The 19,979-nt window shown below is 37.2% G+C and overlaps 1 protein-coding gene across 5 annotated transcripts in view; it reads left to right on the top strand.

Moving 5' to 3' along the window:
- Positions 1-18,926, top strand: part of ZNF280D (zinc finger protein 280D) — a 35,552-nt gene extending 16,626 nt beyond the window's left edge. For 2 of the 5 annotated variants that reach the window (XM_064668207.1, XM_064668209.1), the window contains exons 7-17: positions 1,990-2,147; positions 2,628-2,728; positions 2,825-2,971; positions 3,556-3,690; positions 5,134-5,378; positions 6,337-6,477; positions 8,121-8,183; positions 8,742-8,860; positions 9,037-9,073; positions 16,720-16,755; positions 17,690-18,926. In XM_064668207.1, coding sequence (XP_064524277.1) covers positions 1,990-2,147; positions 2,628-2,728; positions 2,825-2,971; positions 3,556-3,690; positions 5,134-5,378; positions 6,337-6,477; positions 8,121-8,183; positions 8,742-8,860; positions 9,037-9,073; positions 16,720-16,755; positions 17,690-18,326 — 1,819 coding nt within the window. In that variant the 3' untranslated portion in view covers positions 18,327-18,926. Of the gene's footprint in view, positions 1-1,989; positions 2,148-2,627; positions 2,729-2,824; positions 2,972-3,555; positions 3,691-5,133; positions 5,379-6,336; positions 6,478-8,120; positions 8,184-8,741; positions 8,861-9,036; positions 9,074-11,143; positions 11,242-16,719; positions 16,756-17,689 lie in introns of those variants that run through there. The other 3 variants (XR_010433606.1, XR_010433607.1, XM_064668208.1) reach the window with 3 other exon arrangements.
- The last annotated feature ends 1,053 nt before the right edge of the window (positions 18,927-19,979 follow it).

The raw sequence follows: 19,979 nt of genomic DNA on the forward strand, positions 1-19,979 counted from the left end.
CACTTCCTTAATTGTTTTTTAATCACAGCCCATAGCAGTTTCATGTATTAAAAATTTGTGCCTCTGGAATAGAGTTCTCTTCTTCCTGAAGACTGATAATATTGAATGACTGAACAGAAACTGAATTAATTTTTACTTTGCATGTGTGGCCATAACTTGGAACATTTTACAGATTAGAGTACAAATTTTAGTGGTGCCTAACATAAACATAGAGATTTAATGAGAGCAGTTGTAGGACTTTGGGGTTAGAAGGGGCAACACAAACTATTTTACAATTTGCCATCTGGATTGATGGTGATACTGGTGGATGTGAGTGTTAATTCCCTCTAGGGATGCACAGTGACTAATAGTCTGGGGTTTACTTATGTAACATCTGTTATTTTGATGGAATAATTTTACTTCCAAATGCTGAAAAAAAAACTTCAGTAAGCTGTTTTAGCAGGTAGACAAGTTTGTGTCATCGTTCCTTTGGAAGTTAAGGTCACTGAACTTTTTTTACGTGCATTCTTCAAAGGAAGCTGAAGTAGCAGAATGTAAAACTGAAAAATGGACTATTGCTTCAAAGGGCACAGTCTGCAAGTTAAAATGAACAGGTTTATGCTAACATTAGACCCATATTATTGAACAAAACAGAAGTTTTGTGTAATTAAAACAATGAAATCTGCTATTAATCATTAGGTATTTTCTACTCAGCATTATATAGTAAGCTGTTGGTGCTATGGTGCCTATGGGTTCCACAGCAAGTCATTAAAAACGTGTGAGTGCTTTTTAATTTCTCTAGAGTTGGTTTTACCATATTAATTATTGCTGCAACTTTGTAGCTGTACTCCATACTTCTGTAACTTCAGAATTTTTATTCCAAGGTATATTTTGCACCTTCAACTATTTCTAATGGAGAAAATAAATACGTAGTACCTTTCCACTTCAAGTATAAGTTTTTTGGGCCTTAATTCAGAAAACCAAAAGTGGTTCCTCATGGTAGTCCCCTGCTTCCTTTAAGTGGTTGAACATACCACTGCAATACTTTTCTGTTAAGGTAATAAGCAGTAACAGTGCCAGTTCCTTTTGTCTGGTTAGGTACCTGCATAGCTTCAATTGGCTTTTTTTTCCCCTTGTTTCTTTTTTTTAATCAGCTGCTTGATGTTAGAAGCTTGAGCTCAAGAGTCTATTCTCCTTGCTCATTTGTTTTGTCCAGTTCCAAGGTCTACATTCCTTTTTATGACTGTGACCTACATTTAAAGGTTCCTCTGGCTGCACTGAAATGAAGCACATGGACAATAGAAGAGTTCTGGAGGTTTAACAGTAGTGGCTTGTGCAGCAAACCTATCCTTGTGCTGCTCCACCAGTAATGGTGACCTGCTGTGCTGTCATGGGTGCCTGCACTTCTCAGCCAGGATAGGTTCCTACTCCAGACAGGTGGACAAATTAATGAGGAAAAGGTGCTAATTTGAAGCAGTAACATACCAGTTTCTCATCCTCTTTTGACATCAGCTGCACAATGGCATTCTTTGATAACTGTCCTTCATAATTCAAGTTCAGTCCTAAATGCTTTAGACAAAGAAGGCTCCTGGAACCCTGCCAGGTTTGAATGGGTGTGGTTTTACATAAAGCTGTCATGTCTAAATTGCAGATATATTCTTGCTACTTAATAGTTTTTAGCATAGCTGCAGTTATACTTGTTTCAGAATGTGGCTTTGAGACTGGTGATGGTGAATGAAGTGTCAACATATTGTGTTCTTGGTGTCTTTCCTTAATTCCCTTTATTTCAAGGCAAAAATATTGTCTAAGTAAACATGAAAAATGTAATAGATTGCTTTGTCTTAAAACATGCTTCACATATATTGTATATTCTTTAAAGTCAAGATTTCTAGTCAGCTTTGTCCTTACAGAGTAAAGTTTCTAAAGAATCCTGTACATCTTGCTTGTGATACGTCACATATAGCAAATGTTAAAATGTTGGGTTTTGCACCTGTTCACTATGATTTAAAGGTTTATGAACCACATGAAGCATCACTTGGAGCTGGAGAAGCAGAGCAATGAAAGCTGGGAAAGCCACACCACGTGCCAGCACTGTTACCGGCAGTTCCCCACCCCGTTCCAGCTGCAGTGCCACATCGAGAGCACACACACGCTCTACGAGTCATCCAGTAAGTTGGATTGGAGCCCCTCGAGTTTATCCTAAGCCACAATTTTTAGGGATTTTCTGACTTTTACTTTGCTGGTTTATAAGTTCAGAATAAAGCTATTGTACTTAAAGAACAATAATCTTGAGATTTCATATCGAAACTGAGCTTTCCTTTAATTTTATTTTTTTTTTTAGGCAAGTGTGTGTGCAAAAAAATGTATTTTAAAAACCTTATTGCGTTTTTTCCTTGTTTTTCTTTTCTTTGTTTTATTTTAATTTTTTTTTAATTGAAAGTTTTACTGCAAGAACTCATGTTGTTTGTGACCCTTGCCTTCCTGGCTTTCTGAAACTGTACAGGGAATTTCTTCTAAAGAGTCGAATAATATTAGATTGCTTTACCTTTAGAAATATATACAATTCACATATACCTATGTGTCATGACTTATCTATTTATGACCCCAACCAAATTTTTACTTTTTATCTTGTTTTTCACTTTTTCTAGCCATTTGTAAAATCTGTGAACTATCCTTTGAAACAGAGCAAGTTCTTTTGCAACATATGAAGGATAATCACAAGCCAGGTGAAATGCCATATGTTTGCCAGGTATCTAAGTGACTGTTTCCTACTTAGATTACACCACTCCCCTGTCTCCCCTGTCAATAAACTGTTAACAAAAATAGTCAACCTTTTTTATTTTAGGTGTGCAGCTACAGATCCTCAGCTTTTTCAGATGTAGAATCTCATTTTAGAACAGTTCATGAAAACACAAAACATTTGCTATGCCCATTTTGCCTCAAAGTAATTAAAATTGGAGCACCATATATGCATCATTACATGAGGCATCAGGTAAGCACATAATTTCAATCCTTAATGCTAGAAAAAATGCTAAATATATGTAAGGAATCTCCCTCTGAAAAATGAACCTCACCTGATTTGTATGGTTGTTACTGGATAAGAATAGTTAATAAAATATGTTAGAAGAATTTGAAAAGTCTTTAAGGGAATTGTTAGACTTTGTCATGTTCTTGTGTGGCAGCATCTCCCTGTTTAAAAAAAAATCTCTGAATATCCTTAAAAGAATCTTTTTGCTATTTGGGTTCTTCATTACATTGTAGTGATGTGTTCTGCTGTTCCTGAGGTTACTAGCAAACCTTTCACTAGTACAAATAAAGAAAAAGATAATGAAATACTGTGTCTTCTTGTAACTGGAATCTGATTTCTCCTCCTCTTACTAATCATGCTGCCCTGCATTTTCAATCATTTAAATATTCTCTCTAATTCCTACACAGTGCCTTGTCTTTGTACAGTATTAGAAGTTTGTTCAGTTGAAGTTGTAAAAGCAGGATGAGCATTGCTTGAGACAAGCTAGTTGTTAGGGTTTTGTTTATCATGCCATCCGTGCTTACTCTAGCTTGTGTTATTGCTCCCAGAAAAAGGGCGTGTACCGCTGCACTAAGTGCAGACTGCAGTTCCTAACCTGCAAGGAAAAAATGGATCACAAGACTCAGCATCACCGAACATTCAGGAAACCCAAACAGTTAGAAGGCTTGCCTCCTGGGACAAAGGTAAGTGTTCACACAGGAAAATGTGAGGGGACAAAGAAGAAAAAAGAGGAAAGGCTGGAATAGAAAGAAGTGTTTTTCTCCTTTCTTTTCCAAAGCCCAGTGTTTGGGATTGTTTTTTGCTTGGTTTTTTTTTTTCCTCACCTCCAAAACTAAAACTCTAAAAAATACTCCTGTTGCAAGAATTACCAGGCACAATTTATGGTTTCTTCTTGGTGATTCCTGGTGTTGCTTTTTGTCCCATTGTTCCATACATGTGTATGGCAGAAGTCCAGTTAGAGCTGCAACTTTCTTGAGCTATTGCTTGGCATTTATCCTTTCTTGTGCTAGGGATGCTTCTGCATCATTTCTAGTGAAAGATTTTTGACCTGTGGAAAGGTGTTGGCAAAAAATGCAAGACCTACTTTTCCACAGACAATACATGCTTAAAGCTGAGTTCACCAGGTCTTCTTAGCTTCAGCATTTGAAGGGGTTGGGGGAAAACTTGGGTCCCTCAGTAAATCATCCTTTGATTTCTTAAGAAGAAACTACTTAGACTAGGATTTTCTTGTAGTTTATGAGAGTTTTTCCTGCAGTGTTTTAATGAGATGTTGAAATATATGTCCTTTCAGTTTCAAGGAAGAAGAAAATTTACATTTTGATCAGCTCTTCATAGTTCATTTGCTGTAGAGTCAGGAAGGGGAAAATGAGTACAGTTGATGTTGATTGTGTTGCTTGGCAGAATGAATGTAAAGCACTGATTCTGTACTCTGTGACAAACCCTCAATTTTCTAAAGATTTCAGAGTCTTCATGATCTAGCAAAAGCTTAGGTTATGTTAAAATTTTGGTGTTAGTAAACCTTGACAGGATGCACATGATGAGACTGAAGAGCCTGGGAACAGGTTTAGAAGATGAGATACTTCTGAACCATGAGTGTGGATAAGAAGTATGACTGTGAGTGAAAACTCAGGAGCCCAATTTAAGGGCAAGACAAAGGAGTTTGATAATGCCAGAAGAGAGGTCAGAAACCAGAATTAGTCCTGGGGGTTCTAGGATGAGGAGCAAAAATACCTGAAGGAAGTAGAGTGGCTGATCCTGAGGCAACAAGACACAAGACTTTTGTTAAATCCAGGCACTGATGGGATTGCTTGGTGTTCTTCTTAGAGGGCTCATTGGCCTGACCCTTCTGCTACATTTTTTTTGTTTTAAGAAAGTAGGATGTAGCCAGTTGCAGGTCTGAAAAGTGTGTTTTTGTCATGGCTATTTCCACCAAAACGAGCTTTTTAAGCATCCAGGAGGCTATGGAGGTTGCCTGTAGTCCAAAAGTATTTTCAGTGTTTTGTGTTTTTCAAAGTAATCTTTACTCAGCAGAGTTTCTTATGCTATGATTTCTGTTCTTAAGTGTATTAAGCTTTGAGACAAATAGAAATGGGAACTTAAATCTAAATTTTCTTTCATACTTGCAGGTGACTATTCGAGCATCTCTAGGATCTCATCAGTCAGGATCATCAGCTTCATCTTCTATTAGTACAAGCAGTTCCACCTTTCAGTTATCACCTAAATCTAAATCCACAACCACTAAAAATCATAACAAATCTAATACAAATAAATCAAGAGGAAAATCAAAACAAACTACATCAAAGAAACAAAATGCATGGACCAACAGCAAAAAAAAAAAGGAAGTTACAAATATAACATTTCATCATCTAAGGTAAAATATTAGCATTAAATCTGTCTTTAAGTATACTTTGAATATAAATGATCATTTAATTGTCCTTTGATAACTTCCAGTACTGTAATACAGATCTGACCCCTCAGGTTTGCAGCAAAAGCAGGTGCATAAACTTTCCTCATACTGGTACTGTGATTAGAATTCAGTATCTTCGTTCACCAATTTTAGTGGTGGCAAACCACTTTGTTATGAAGAACAGATGTTCTGGAAACTTCTCTATGCTACATTTAGAATTTTTCTCTGCACAGAGCCACAGACTCTTGAAATACTGACTCATTAGGCAGATTTATGTTTAAAACTGACCTGTAGAGGGGAATACATCTGCCTGAGTGTTCTCTGGAAGTTTTCTTATGGAGGGAAAAATATTTTTTCTTGTTCCTTTTTATTTTTTTTGAGTACCTGTTAGTTAAAAGATTAAATCCTGTCTGTCCTGGGAGATAACTTATTTTGAGGAGCTAACAAAAAATAATCAAGAAAGTAAGGCACCATTCTCCTAGTAGCTTGTTTTTATCTTTGCAATTCTGGGGGGGTTTGCTGTCCTTATGTTAATAATTACATGGGTGTTTAATGACCAGAATATAATTTCATTGGCTAAGATAAGTTAGCAGTTTTCTTTGTCAGAGATGTTGCTGACTTTCACAGTGTGTAGCTGTAGGAGACATCCAAAATCAGCCAGTGAAATTGGGGAAGAGTGGGATTACATTCTTGCTTTGTAGATTTTTTTCAAAGCTTGTGGGGAATATTGGAGTGACAGAAAAACCAAAAGCTTTTTCTTTGCTAAGTTTTGTGTGCAAGTGTAACCTCTAAGTATTTAGCTGATACATTTTTGAGTTCCTCATTTTCCCCTCATATAGGCAAGCTTGAAGCAAAAAGTTTGAAATAGTTTCTCATCCTAAAGTGTTGCTCTTCACTGTTAACTCTTCCATATCCCTGTCAGGTGTCATTCGGGACATCACAAGTGCATTGAGTGTTACTCAGAAATCAAGGATTTCGCCAGCCATTTTCCTGCCTACGTCCACTGTAGTTTGTGCAGATACAGCACCAGCTGTAGCAAAGCCTATGTGAATCACATGGTGAAGTAAGAACTCTTCAAAGGTTTTACTGGCTTAGCAAATACTTCCTAAATTCGTGTAAGGTGGGCTAAGTGTTTGTTAGCTGAATTTTGAACCGGGTCGTCAGAATGGCAGGGATCTGTGTAAGGTTGGATTTGTTACTGTGTAATGAAGGCCTAAACCCCATGTTCTTGTTTTGCCTTAAAAATCCAGTGTTTCAGGCAGTGTTTTGTCTTTGCTTCAGAGTTTCTGTGGGATCTTCCATAATCACTTCAGCCTGAGTTAGGAAAAATGACTAATTATTGCGTGTTCTCCAGGTTTCAGATTGAAGCCTCATCTGATTTTACGAGTGCTGAATGCATACAGAGCACAGCTATTGCTAGTGAAATCTCTGCTCAGATGTAAAGATGTCTCAAATAGCATACTCCAGTGGATACTTTTTGCTTATGTTACTTCTGGTCATCCACAGAAATAACATCTCATTTTGCAGGAGGTTTGTCACCGGTTGTGCAGCAGCGTAGGGTATTAGTGATGACAGCTGTAAAAAAGCCTGTTAAGAAAACAAATACATTAGTTTTTAGAGCCATAGAATTATACTATGCAATAATTAGACACAGATCACATAGCAGTGACAGTAAAATAAAGTTTTGCAAACCTACTTGTTAATCCTGTGCCCTGAACAAGCCAGCTGTATTGTGGAAAAATCCCGAAGGCAGATGTCTTTCTAAAGGCATGTGTGTATAAAATGCCTTGGCATTTGTGAGTGCTAGAATTCTTGGGTCTGTGACCTAAGTCACACTAACTTCAATGCTCATGTAAGTCCTAGGCTGAAATAGTTTACATGCTTTTATGCATATAATCTACTGTTTGCAGTCTTGAAAAAGACAACAGAAATTATTGTGCTTAACACCAGTTGTACAAGAAAAAGTTTACTTCAGAAGGGGAAAGAGAAATCTAAGGCAAACTGTTCCTGTTGTGGCCACTGTCCTGGCTTTTTGGTCAAATTCAACTGTGCATTAAAAGTAGCCAGTCTTTTGTCCCTTGTACCCTTGATGCACTAATGCTTCTCCTACTTGGATCCTCTGCAGCACCTCTCCTCACCTCTTTGGTGAGTGTGAGGAAAAAGGAATGGTGAGGAGGGAGACTGTTGGAGGGTGTTTCTGCAATAGCAGCCCCTGTACTCAGCTGCCTGAATGTGTTTTCATGGGGGAGAACAGTGTTGACACATGTCTGACCTGCATAAGGGACAACTTACAAGTTGTCTAAAAATTGCATTTCTCATGTAGAGCTGTCTCTTTTGGAAGCACAAGTTTGGCAAAGCTTCACTTTTTTGTGGTGCACTCTGTGCCTGCAGCTATGGCTCTTCAAGCCCTAAACTGCTGATGGAAGCAATGTAACTGTTCTTGCAGGACTGTGCCAATGAAATGAAGCCTTTCCTCTCCCAAACTCGTTACTTACTCGAAAGACATTGTTTTAAACTAGAGCTGAGATTCACAAGCCTGTAAGCTTTAAGCAACTGAATGTTTAGGAATAATGCAGGGCAGTAATTCAGCCTTCTATTTTGATGCCTTGTCATAAGCAAATTGCAGGACCATGGATAGTGTAGGGGATATGAGGAGTGATGTACTCAAGCAAACCAGTTTAAGTGGTAATGTTGTCATATATTTAGTTTTCACAGTGCTCGTCCACGTAAAAGATTTTGGATCTATAAGAAGCAATCAGAAGAGCTACGGTAATGCAGCTTTTTTCAGTTACACATCATTATGGTTTTACTTTCTGATGTTCATTGATAATTGAGATTATAGGCTCTTGAATTTCTAGGTTTCCACAATTTAGAAAGATCAGAGAAATGAAACTTCCAATAGCAGTGTTCTGGTCAGTGACAAATATGTTATTTGTCAACATTTATTATTTTTTATCTTAACTCTGAGCAGTTTTTAATAATATTTCTATTTCTTTAGTTTTCCATTATTCATAAGGTGCAAAATGGGGAGGGGGTGAGGGAAAGAAAAAAGCAACCATGTAAACAAAACCCATCAAAACAGAGAAACTCATGCTTTACAGATAAATTTCTGTCTAAAGTCATGTTCTTTGTACTACATCCAGCATGGAGATGCCCTGGTCATTGATGGGGATTTCCTGATACTAGTTGCAGTAGAAAAAGTAAGAATATGTTTTTATGTGAATAATCTCATCTGAAGTTGAATGAATTTCTTTTTATGGTCTGTCCAGTTGCTGTAAGTTAAGAAAACTGTTGTATTTATACTTCCTTTTTTTTTTTCTTTTCTAGAGGCTTGACTGTAGTGTGTCTTAACTGTGAATTCCTGGCTGATGTTTCTGGCTTAGATAGCATGGCCACACATCTGAGTGAGAGCCACACTCATACTTGTCAAGTTATTATAGAGAAAGGTGAGTACATAGAGTCTCTTTTTTATATACTATATAAATACTTAATGTGGATGTCTCTGTTATTGCAGTCCTGTTGTTAGTTGCATTATTTCTGTGTACTTGGTTTTGACAGTGAGTACTTCTGTATTTTCACATTTTTAAATAATTTTAATTAAATCCTTTGTTTTTATTTTCAGTTTCTGTAGATATCCCAACTGCTGCACAAGTATCTGAGTAAGTTTTATTTTACTGCTTAATGTTTTTTTCTATTAATTTAGAGATAGATGGTCAAAATTTACACTCTGAACTTGGATTTCTTTTGAATTTCATAGAATTTGAGATGTATGGATGAACACAGGCCCTTACTTTACTAGTGCTTTTTGCTCTTACCACGTCCACAATTACAGGGAGGAAGAGATAAAATGATTACCTGTTGTAGCCAAAATCAAAACCAGGTTTTTGTTCAGTTTGGAGAGGCATAAATAATTCTTGCAGTATTGAGACTTCTCAATCCTGACCTCTGAGTCTAGACACAGTGAGACTTACTTCAGTTTACTTTAATATTAGCTTTATTAAATAAGCATTTTGTGTTCTTTATGTAATATTAATATGAATACCAAAAGAAATGTCATTTACTGGAGGAGGACTAATTCAGTCTTAATATTTTATAAATATCTAGAAATTATTTTCAAAATTATGTTCTTTATATGACAAAAGTGTACTGGTTTGTATTAACTTTTTTGATTCCACCTCTCAAAGAAAAATTAGTATTAGTTAATCAGGGGTTTTTAAGGATTTGAAAAAGAACCTGCAATATTGTGGAGATCATGTTACGGGGGGGGGGGTTTAAACCTTAGGGAAATCAGATGTGCCAAGTCATCCCTGATTATTCTGGAAGAGTTTCCGAGGCTTTCCGATGGAGTTTGTGTCTGCTTGTGCCTTAATTGAAAGCTCAGAGTCGTGCCAGTTAAATCAAGCATTCATGTTTTCTTCAAACTGTTTCAGAACACAGAAATAAAAAAATCACTATTTAGTATTTTCTTTCTTAGTTTCCATAAAGTTGCTAGTAAGAGGGAGTCCTTTAATAGTTTAGCTTTCAGTGAAACTCAACAATGAAAAAATAAAGTGTAGAGCTATGATACCTTTGAAAACTTCAGCTGTTCTACTTGGAGATGGCATTAGGTGTTGGGAATTAATACTTGCTGAAATAGGTGTAAAGAAAGGTTATAAATGTGTTGAATGGTGGCTGAAGATGTACAGCTGTGGCAGGCTGTTAGTACTGCAAAAGGATTTTTCTGTCTTGAATGTGTTGCAGAGATATATGGAATTATTTAAGGATGTTGGATATACAGTATGTATCAGATGGGTGAGCACTGAAAAGATTTGAAATTAAGTCAAGAATATATGCAGGTTTGTTTCTGCAAGCTGTTAGATTAGGACAGATGCAGATAGCCATTATTTTTGAGAACTCTGATCTTGACATAAGATTAGTTACTGGTACTGCGTGAAGTGATATAAAATCTGTGATGGTGCTTTTTGCAATTGTCATGCTCGTAGAATTGGGTCATTTCCATGACTCTTGTCCTGTTCCATGTACTTATTCTCTGGTACTTTGGACAAGAGTATACCATTGCTAAACCCAAGAGCATGAGTGTACCTGTGTGGCATATTTTTTAATTCGTTATTTTCAGTACAGAGTACATACAAAAACGTTCATCTTTTTGTGGGATGGTTCTTAACAGTACTCTGTGGTTTGCTGTGGAAGAAGAGGAACTTGCAGGCAGTATTCACAACCTTTGCTGTGTAGTTTCTCAGTGATCTGTGTTTCTTCCCATTCTTTGACGGATAATTCAGTGAGGTGTGACTTGTTTATGGGGCTCTTCAGAATCACTTCATCGTCGGAAACAGTGACTCACAATTACAGTCTTGAACGCTTTTGGATCTTCTCTTGCAACTCTCAAATGGTATCTTTTGGTGTCTTTCGTTATATATCAGATGGTCTGTATGTGTTGTAAAACTCATCTTTATTGCTAATGACCAGACATGTTCCATGAGCTCTGTTACTGAGGCTCTCTTTGGACCAGAATCCTGCCATTAGTAATACAGATAATCTAGCTGGGGATGTTCCAGCAGAAATTGCTCTTTAAATTTTTACATAAAATCACCTTGTTTATTTGGTGACCCACCTTGTGCTGAGGGAATAAGGCTTGATAACTATGCCAGTACTCTTCTAATGCTCAACTCTGCTTTGCGCAACCATTAACATATTTTTAAATGAACTGACAGAAGACATTTTTGTTGCAGGGGATTTGAAAGTGAGCAGGTATCCTATACTGCCTTGGCTCACTGATACATCATTGTGGACCAGAAAATTGAACCCTGTCCAGCTTGGGATTATTTTGGTATGTAAGCAAACAAGGATCTGACCAGACCTTTTCGTTTTCCTTCATGCATTGAAGCTGTGGTGTTCTCTTCTTGCATCTTAGAGACAATAGGTCTGGTCTTTTCTTCCAGTATTGTAGTCTGGCAAAGGCCCTTCTGTGATAACGTTCTCTGCTTTGCAGCATTGACTGGCAGCTTTCTGGGGGCTGTACTCCTTTGAAGAGAGGCTTACCAGGAGTTTCACTTACATGGTGCAGTGTTTTCTCTGCTGCTCATTTGCAGTGTTTCTTCCCTGCTCCAGTCTATCAGTATCATCCCAAGCTGGAGTAGTGTGTAAATGGTGATGTAAATGAAGTAGTGTGTAAAAAGTGTGTAGGGTTGACATCAAACCCCATTTTGTTCTGAACTTGATGCCAGCTTCTAAAACTAAAGGGATTTGTCATTCTTTTTGGGTGTTCACTAAAACATACAAGTCCTGATCTATTTAATATTCAAGGAAGTTGCATTTTTGTCTGCCAGTGACTTTATGGTGTACAGTGGCGAAATGTGCTTTGGATGACTTCTGTGGCATGTAACTACATAAACTGAATCTTGGCCAAAGGAATTTATTAGCTGCTTTGCTCTCTGGTAGCTTCTTTTTGCTCCTAAATACTGTGGGAGGAAGAAAGCATGTAATGGAAGTAGATACATTCTTTGAGCCTTGATTCTGAGGGTGGAGCAGCTACAGTTCCAGTTCATTCTCACCTTGTTCTTTTGGTATCATCTCTCATCTTCAAGGATGCTCTACTCAAGCTGCTGAGACATCTGCTTTTGATTTCACTGCTTCTGACTTCATCTTCAATTCTAGATTATCTATGGCAAGTTTATCCATCAGCAGGTTGTCTGGATATGTGATTGAGCTTTCCTTTTGCCATGCTGAACATCTAACGTTCCTCCAAACTCAACCTTCCTGCTTACAGTGGACATGTCTTGGTTGGATCTCTCATTTACTAGCCTCCAAGCAACCTAAGAGATAAAGCTACTCTTGCTCTTAGAGCAGGCACCATTATAACCTCCTAGTTATGAGACATTATTTTTGGTGAATGCAAGCTGTTCTTGATTTGCAGCATTTTCTACGTAATCAGGTTTTCTGAGATTAATTCATTGTTACCAGTATTTTTGTCCTCTTCACTTTTAGTATTCAAACAGTCACAGTTTTGGTGATAGTGAGCTCCTGCAGCCACTGTGGTATTGCTAATAATGGCAGGGATCGTGTCATCCATTGTCTCTTATGCATATTTTGTGGTTGAGCATCTGCACGTTTACTCAGTAACTGTGAAGCCTCATTCCTTTTGCTACTTTTTTTCCTTCTGACAGAAGCTATGTTCCATCTTGAATGCTGCTGTTCAGCTTCAAACATCACTTACCTACCACAGGTTTTTCTTGCAGGACTTGTTTCTGTTTTGACACAGCAGCATTCAAAAAAGCATAGTGGGTTTGTGTTTTCATTGTGAACATGCTGTTGCATTTCAGAGGAAGTTGAATCTGTGATGTCTCACTTTCATTCAGATTTTCAGCAACAACAGAAATGGAATGTGATTGCAGATTTTTGTGGCTTTCAGAAAAATTCTCTCAGAGTTTCCCAGAAATGACTCTAGGTAGACACTTGGATTTGGAGTTACTTGAATTATACGTCTTTTGAATGCTCATTTGGAATATTATCCTGTGGTTCTTTTGCAGCTTTGCTACAGAAATTTAAGTTTCAGACTCGCATTTAAAACACTTGCAAGCTACATACAGGTTTGACAGCTCTGTGCAAGTAGTTCCTGTAGAATGGATTGGCATTGTGGCATCCTGTTTCCATTTGGGTGAGGATCTCAGAAAAGTTACTCACATGGAAAACTCATAATGTAAAAGCACTTCTAAACCATGCAAGTAGAACCTGCCTGACTGAGTGTTAAACCTCTCTTATGGTCCCAACGACTTACATAAATTATGCAACATATTGGACCACATCTGCAGGGACAGAGCATGAATATGTGTGCTATAACCAGTTTAGCTTAGGGTCAAAGAATTAAGACTTCATTTGTACCTTAACCTGTCTCTCTCCTGTTATTTTTAGCGTGTTGAGTGTCACTGCTTAATTAGCCAATTATGCCTTAACTGGTTTTTTTGGAAGCCTTTTCCACAAAGTAAATGTTTGTTTCTGTTATTGTGTTAAATGCAACTGTGAGCTTTGTGAGCAGTGACACTTCACTGCTCGTGATACTAATAGGTTATTGTGTACTGTCTTCATCACTAACCTCATTTTACAGGTGAGAGACTGGAGACAGAATCAAGTAACATTAACATCACCATCTTTCCTTTCTTCTTCAGTTGTTAACAGTGTAAAACACCTTAACATAGAAACAGCTTTTCTTCTACGTATGCATTCAGGTGCACCTTTCCAGGAAATGCTCATACAATCAGGTACTTGGGGGACAATTGTGCTTCATGAATCATAAACTCTACGTCAAGTTGCATCTTTCAAAATAGGGAATTCCTGTTAAAAGGTGGGATTGATTTAAAAAAAACCCCCAACACCCAAAAAACCCAAACCCAATGACCTTTCCATGTATTTATAATGCTGGCTGTGGTTCAGTTGAGTGACTGGAAGGTACCTTGAGCCACTTAAATAACAAAGGTGTTTTCTAGAAATTCTTCAAGCTACTGTCTTCCCAGAAAAGGTTACTTTTGGTTAGGGGTGGATAAAAAAGGAACGTTTGGCAGAAGATTCCAATTGAGTTTATGCTGCTTATCCAACAAACTTTTGGTTAAAAGAAAGCATGAGAGATTGATGGGAAGACAGTTGCTCATGGTTTGAGCTCTGTGTGTGTGTGCAAATATATACAATTTTATTCTGTAAAAAACAGGGCAAGCAATAAGACTGAATTTCAGAAATTTTAGAGTCTAGTTTTTGTCACTGACTCCAGATCTCTTTCATTAGTCCTGGGTGACTCCTCATCTGTCAAATTGTTTCAGATCGAACTGAATTTAGACTTCAAGGTGTCTAAATAAATGTTCTTACTTACCTTTTATTCCGAGTCTATAGTTTTATGGCTAATCCATTCCATTGAGTATCTCAAGCTGAAATTTTGTGCTCAGCTGCTACATTTTGACTTTTTTTTAAGGGATTGACAATTAAAGGGCCTTTTTTCATAGTTCTTAACTAGAAGCTTATTTTTATATAGAATAAAGAATCTTTGGAGAGTTCTAGAGTGGTTTCAGAATTGCTCAAAATTTTTGGACCAACAAGTTATACTTACTGGAGATGGTCAAAATCTTTGCTTTATTTTTATGTTCCTTCTGAGAGCACTGTAGCTTCACAGATGTAATAAAGTACATTGCCTTTGTTGATGTTTGAGAACTATGGGATTTCAGCTTTCTTGTATCATGGAAGTGTTGGGAACATCACAAGGTGATAAACATGAATGGTTTAGTGTCCATTCATGCAACTTCTGCCAACTACAAATTAGAAGGAACTGCTTTCTAAAACCTCTGAACAGAATTAAGGTTGAGGATATACACTGGGAATCCGAGGTTTTGCCCTTGGATATACGATATCTGGTCTATTTGTGTCCAAATTGTTCTGCTCTTTGAAGAGCGACTGTTTTTTGACAAAGTGCTGTTTCCAGCATGTTTAGGTTCTTGCATAGAAATCATTAAAGCAGTGAAGCTAAGCTAAATACTTGGTGTTGCATCATCTTTTACTGATGATGCTACTCATGATTAAATACTTCAGAGTATTTAAAGCCCCTGACCCAAAAGATGTGTTCTCATTCAGTTTACCTTGGTAATTTCTTACTGTTGTTACAGTGCTGTCGTAGAAATGTTATTTTAAAACAATCCTTTTTTTGATAGCTATTTTTCCCATCTGTTGTTGCAAATTAAGATGTAATAATTAAAGTAGTTATAAATGATTGTTTATGCTACATTAGCTGCTAGAACATTAGTGTAAGAAGGTGCTCATGGTGTGCTGAAACTCTGTGCTAAAATTCTTTAAAAGGTCTGGGTTTAGCACTGCTTTCTTGGATTTTGGAAAATAGGTCCAGTTGATATAGTATACAGTTTTCATAAAAGTTAAGTGGTAAAGCTGTTTTTTATGTCAAGTATTTTGTACCCTGTAGACAACCATTAAGACTCGCTGAGGTGGTGAATAATTTAATTTATGATTAATAACATTATTTAAGTATAACAAAGGAAGCACCATACTTCAGCAGATAAAATTTGCCTTTAATGCAGCATCAACAAAGAAGATACAGGCATAAGCAATTTTGAGGGGTTTGTTTAGTTTGTTTTTTTTTATAAGAAACCTTTGAAAGGTTAGATTTTATTAGAACTGATGACTTAACAAGGTTTTGTAGGAGACATACTTGCTATCGCTGCGATAACATTTTTTTAGAGAAACAGAGAAAATCAATTTTAGTGATGTTGCGATAAGCTGCTTAATTAACGTGGGGTTACAAGTCAATAAATTTAAATAATTTATAGCTCGTCTAATGTAGGTACTGTGCCTGTAAAAGGTATTTTGTGGGAAGTGTCTCCTCCAAATAATATTGGAGGTCAGGTGGGATGTTTTCCAGCTGTCCCAAAGTAAACTGCAGCTGTGTTCTGGGTGTTTGGGTTTTGGCAGACAAATAGAAGAAAACTGAGCTTGTGTTGTGGAATTCTTCTGTCCGGTACCTTTATGCACCTCATTTAGCATTTCAGATCTTAAATGCTTCAGCCATGGTTTTAAAGGCTTTTATGGTGAGCAGATCATTCCTCAGGTAGAATTGCAGTGAGCATTGGAATAAAAGTAATGCTCACCATCTTAAGACTGTTGCTTACTGGTTTTTATGAGGCAAGATAACTGGAATAGGTTACAAGTTTATCTTATAATTTCTGTATACCTCACTTTCCTCAACTTCACTTGGCACCTAAATCTTGCATTTTCTGTACAATTCTAACCATTCACTGACATCCCCCTTTCTGTATAATACAGTTGTTCAAATTCTCGCATTTTCCAGTACTTTTGATGTCTGAATTTTTAGTTTTCTTACACTGTAACAATGGCTATTTGCCACATAAGGTAGTAAGAATACTTCTCATTCCTAATAGTGGATAGAAGGCTTTTCTTTTTCAGCTACTGATGTACTAAGAGAGTGAATTCTTGAAATACTTACGATTTTTCTTTTTATTGTGGCATTTTAGTGCATCACACTCACTAGGGTTTGCTTATTCATCTGCAGTTCTCAGCAGAGGTGAATTATTTCACTGGACAATTGTTCTATCTAAAGGAACTGACTGTTGTGCTCAGCAATCAGAAATATCACTGTTGTTTGTGGGTAATTGTGATGTGTTTGTGCAAAAGCTTGTTTTATTTTTGTACTCCTTCATTAGTATAAGTGACTCACAGGAAGGTATCTTCTGCACAAGAAATGAATATATATGTATGTATATATATATATATATATATTTCTTTTTCCCTTCCCCACCAGTTCTTGGATGAAGCTGGGAGTTTTGGTTACTAGAAGGTGAGGAAGATGGTGATCAATTTGTTTTATATGCTAAGGGCAGATTTGTGCTTGGAGGAGTTTCTTGGTGTGAATCTTGTGTGTGTGTGTGTGTGTACACATATATGTGATCCATCTGGGTTTCCAGTGTGGAACACTGCTCTTTGTGTGATAATGAGGCATTAGTCATCCCTTTATTTAAAACTTTTCTTTTCTTTGCATATCTGTGTTCAAACCTTCCCACATAAAGCACAACACTGTGCCCATTTGCTCTGCAAACTGTATGTCGCCCTTCAAGCTGCTTGTTGAAAAAAAGTAGCTAAAGGTGATGTGTGGATACACTGTTCCTTAAGGATTTGACTGGATTTCCATATGAAAACAATTCTCAATATTTAACTAGTGTTTATAGGGCTCTGTATGGCTGAGGTGTTTCTCTGGAGTAGCTGAGGTCGTTCGGAACAGTTATGGCACGACCAGATATGTCAGCCACAGCTCATGGGGGCTTCTGAGTGTTGGCTTTTGAGGTGGAACTTAGTCTTGAGTTTTCCCTCAAATAATACCTTTTTTCCCCCTTTTTTTCTAGAAATCTGAGAGAGAAGAACTTAGATAAATTGTTTGTGTATTCGAGAATGTCATATACTCGTTAGCTGGTCCACTAAATGGAAAAAAACCCCTAACATTTCTGTTTGACTAAAGTAGCAAATATAGGTTGTAATTTGGTAAAGAGATTGGCCTATCGTTCATTTAGATTTTGAGTGAAAAATCAGTGTAACAGAATGAAAATATTCTGATGACTACCTCAGTGAGCAGTAAGATTTCACCACTGAAGGATATCTCAACAGCCAAATAGGAAATCTTCAACACCACTCTTTTATCACTTTGCAGGGTACAACCATGTATTGCTTTGTTTTGTTTGTTATAAAAGTAACTTGTTTGGTTTGGTTTTTTTTTTCAGCAAACAAGAGCACGACTCTTCAGATGAAACAAAAAAATGCAGTAGAAATCCAACTACAAAAGTTGCATCTGCTGAACAGAACGAAGAAGACTCATCACTGTCAAATACAGAAGATGTTCCTAGTTTTGAACTCCCTGGCAACAGCTCAAAGAAGTCTTTGCATGAGAAAAGAGCCTGTTGTGGTTCAGATGATAATAACAAACAGTTAGATGAGAAACAAAAAGGTATTCATGATGAAAGTGAGTTAAGAAGGTGCCAAAGTTCAGGTGATGTTCTCTTGGATGAGCAGACTAAAGTCCGGAGCTTGGATGAAACTACACTGTCAGCCATGAACGTGAGGGACTTAAAGCTGACCTTGGGTGAGGATGTGAGTTTTGAGCAGTTCTTCAGGAAGAGAGATGAACCTGAGTCTGTTAGTTCTGACATTAGTGAACAAGGCAGTATTCATTTGGAGCCTTTGACTCCCTCAGAAGTACTAGAGCATGAAGCTACTGAGATCCTTCAGAAAGGTAATGTCACACCTTCATCAAAGACAGCCGGACAGCTCACGGAACAAACAGATGAGGTTTCTAAGGAAAGCAATCCCAACAGAATGGAGACAGCTGTAAACCAGACAGAGGAAAATGAAGCAAGCTGAAATTGTGTCAATTTGATTGTTATGAACAGTGGTAGGAACACCATGGACCATTCCTGATGAGTGTGCTTATGGATGCTAAATATTAAAAAAGGGGGGGGGAGAGGGAGGAGAGAAAGAGACACCAAAGGGAAGTTCTGCATATGGAGATAGCATGTATGTGTATGTGTGATTAACTGAACTTACAGAAGGTAGCGAGTTCAAATATACCTTCCTGTCTCTTGGATGTGATATATTATTAGATTGATATTTGAAAAGAGGTATAAATTCTAATTTTTTTATAGTTAACTAGCCCAGGATAAGGTGATTTGTTCGCCCAGAAAGTATTTTTTTAAATTCTTCAGTGTGAATATCATTGAACAGTAGAATTGAGTATGGACTTACTTCTGATGCTGAAGCGGAGCGCACTTGTCATCAGGGCTATTGGTCTGCTGATAATTTGGGTAAACATAAACCTTGGGACTTGGTGTCACATTCCTGTCTGTAAAAGCATGTAAACAGAATTATATGAATCTGTGCACCTCTGTACAGGTATAATCCTGCCAGGCTGTAAGCTTACCTTAATAAACTTTCAGTGAAAGTGGAATTATTACAATAAAACTATATATTTGTGGGGTTTTCACTGTGCAGGCTGTGCAGAAATACCGAACATAGTTGTATAAAGTAGAACATAATGTTGAAAGTACTGTAGCTGTTAGGCTTTTACCATTGGTTTTCTGATTCTTAGCCATAGACACGTAGGAATGGTCTGTAAGTCACACCAAAGTATGGTTTTAATGTAAAAATGGTATTAAGCAAAAATAAGGAAACCCCCAAACTGGAGACACCACTTGGTGTGTGTTCTGCCATTTTACAGCTGCTACTGGCTAACTTACAAATAGAACACAAGGTCAAATTGTACAGTTCAATTTCAGGACTTTTTGTAGTCTTAAATTATGTACAGAAAGATGGCTGCTGGTTTTGGGTTTTGGGGATTTTTTTGTTTTGTTTTTTTTCCTTTGGTTTTGGATATTTTTTTTTTGTCTTCTAGTTAGCAGCAGATATAGGAATGCATATGATTAACGGTAGCTTGCTCTTAGGATTTCATTGCTCCATTGGAAGCATTCAGAATGTGCTTTTGACTTACAGTTTTGTTTCTATGGATGCTAAATGTTTTGAACAGCTGTTAAAGCACTGCTGTAAATTATTACTTTTTAAGTAAATATTTGCAACAAAAATTTGTCTTTGTGCATAATTTATGCTCAGCTTGAAACTTTGGCCAGAGCCTTCTCCCATTTTTAAAAAAAGATTTAGTAACAGTTCCAAAAAGTATGTAACTTCAATATTGTGAATTTGAGACATATGTTTGGTTGGGGTTTTTTGTTGGTTTTTGTTTTGTTTATATAGAATTAAATGAGCAAGTGCCTTTGCATAAACATGTTTTTGTACCTGTGTATTGTGGTATGATGTGTTAACCTTTCCAGACTACACAGATATTTTCTGGCCCCTCTGCCTGCAGCTGAAGTCTGCTCTGTCCTCCTGAGTTAGCTGGGCTCTGCTGCTAAATTAACATTTAGAGACCATCCATTGTTGGAGCCTCTAAATAAGATCAGTCTCAACCTCTCAAAGTTGCTTGAAACTCTGAGGAATCCTATGATTTAAATTTTGAATTGCATC

This window comes from Pseudopipra pipra, chromosome 12 (genome assembly GCF_036250125.1).
Source record: "Pseudopipra pipra isolate bDixPip1 chromosome 12, bDixPip1.hap1, whole genome shotgun sequence".
Classification (NCBI taxonomy): domain Eukaryota; kingdom Metazoa; phylum Chordata; class Aves; order Passeriformes; family Pipridae; genus Pseudopipra; species Pseudopipra pipra.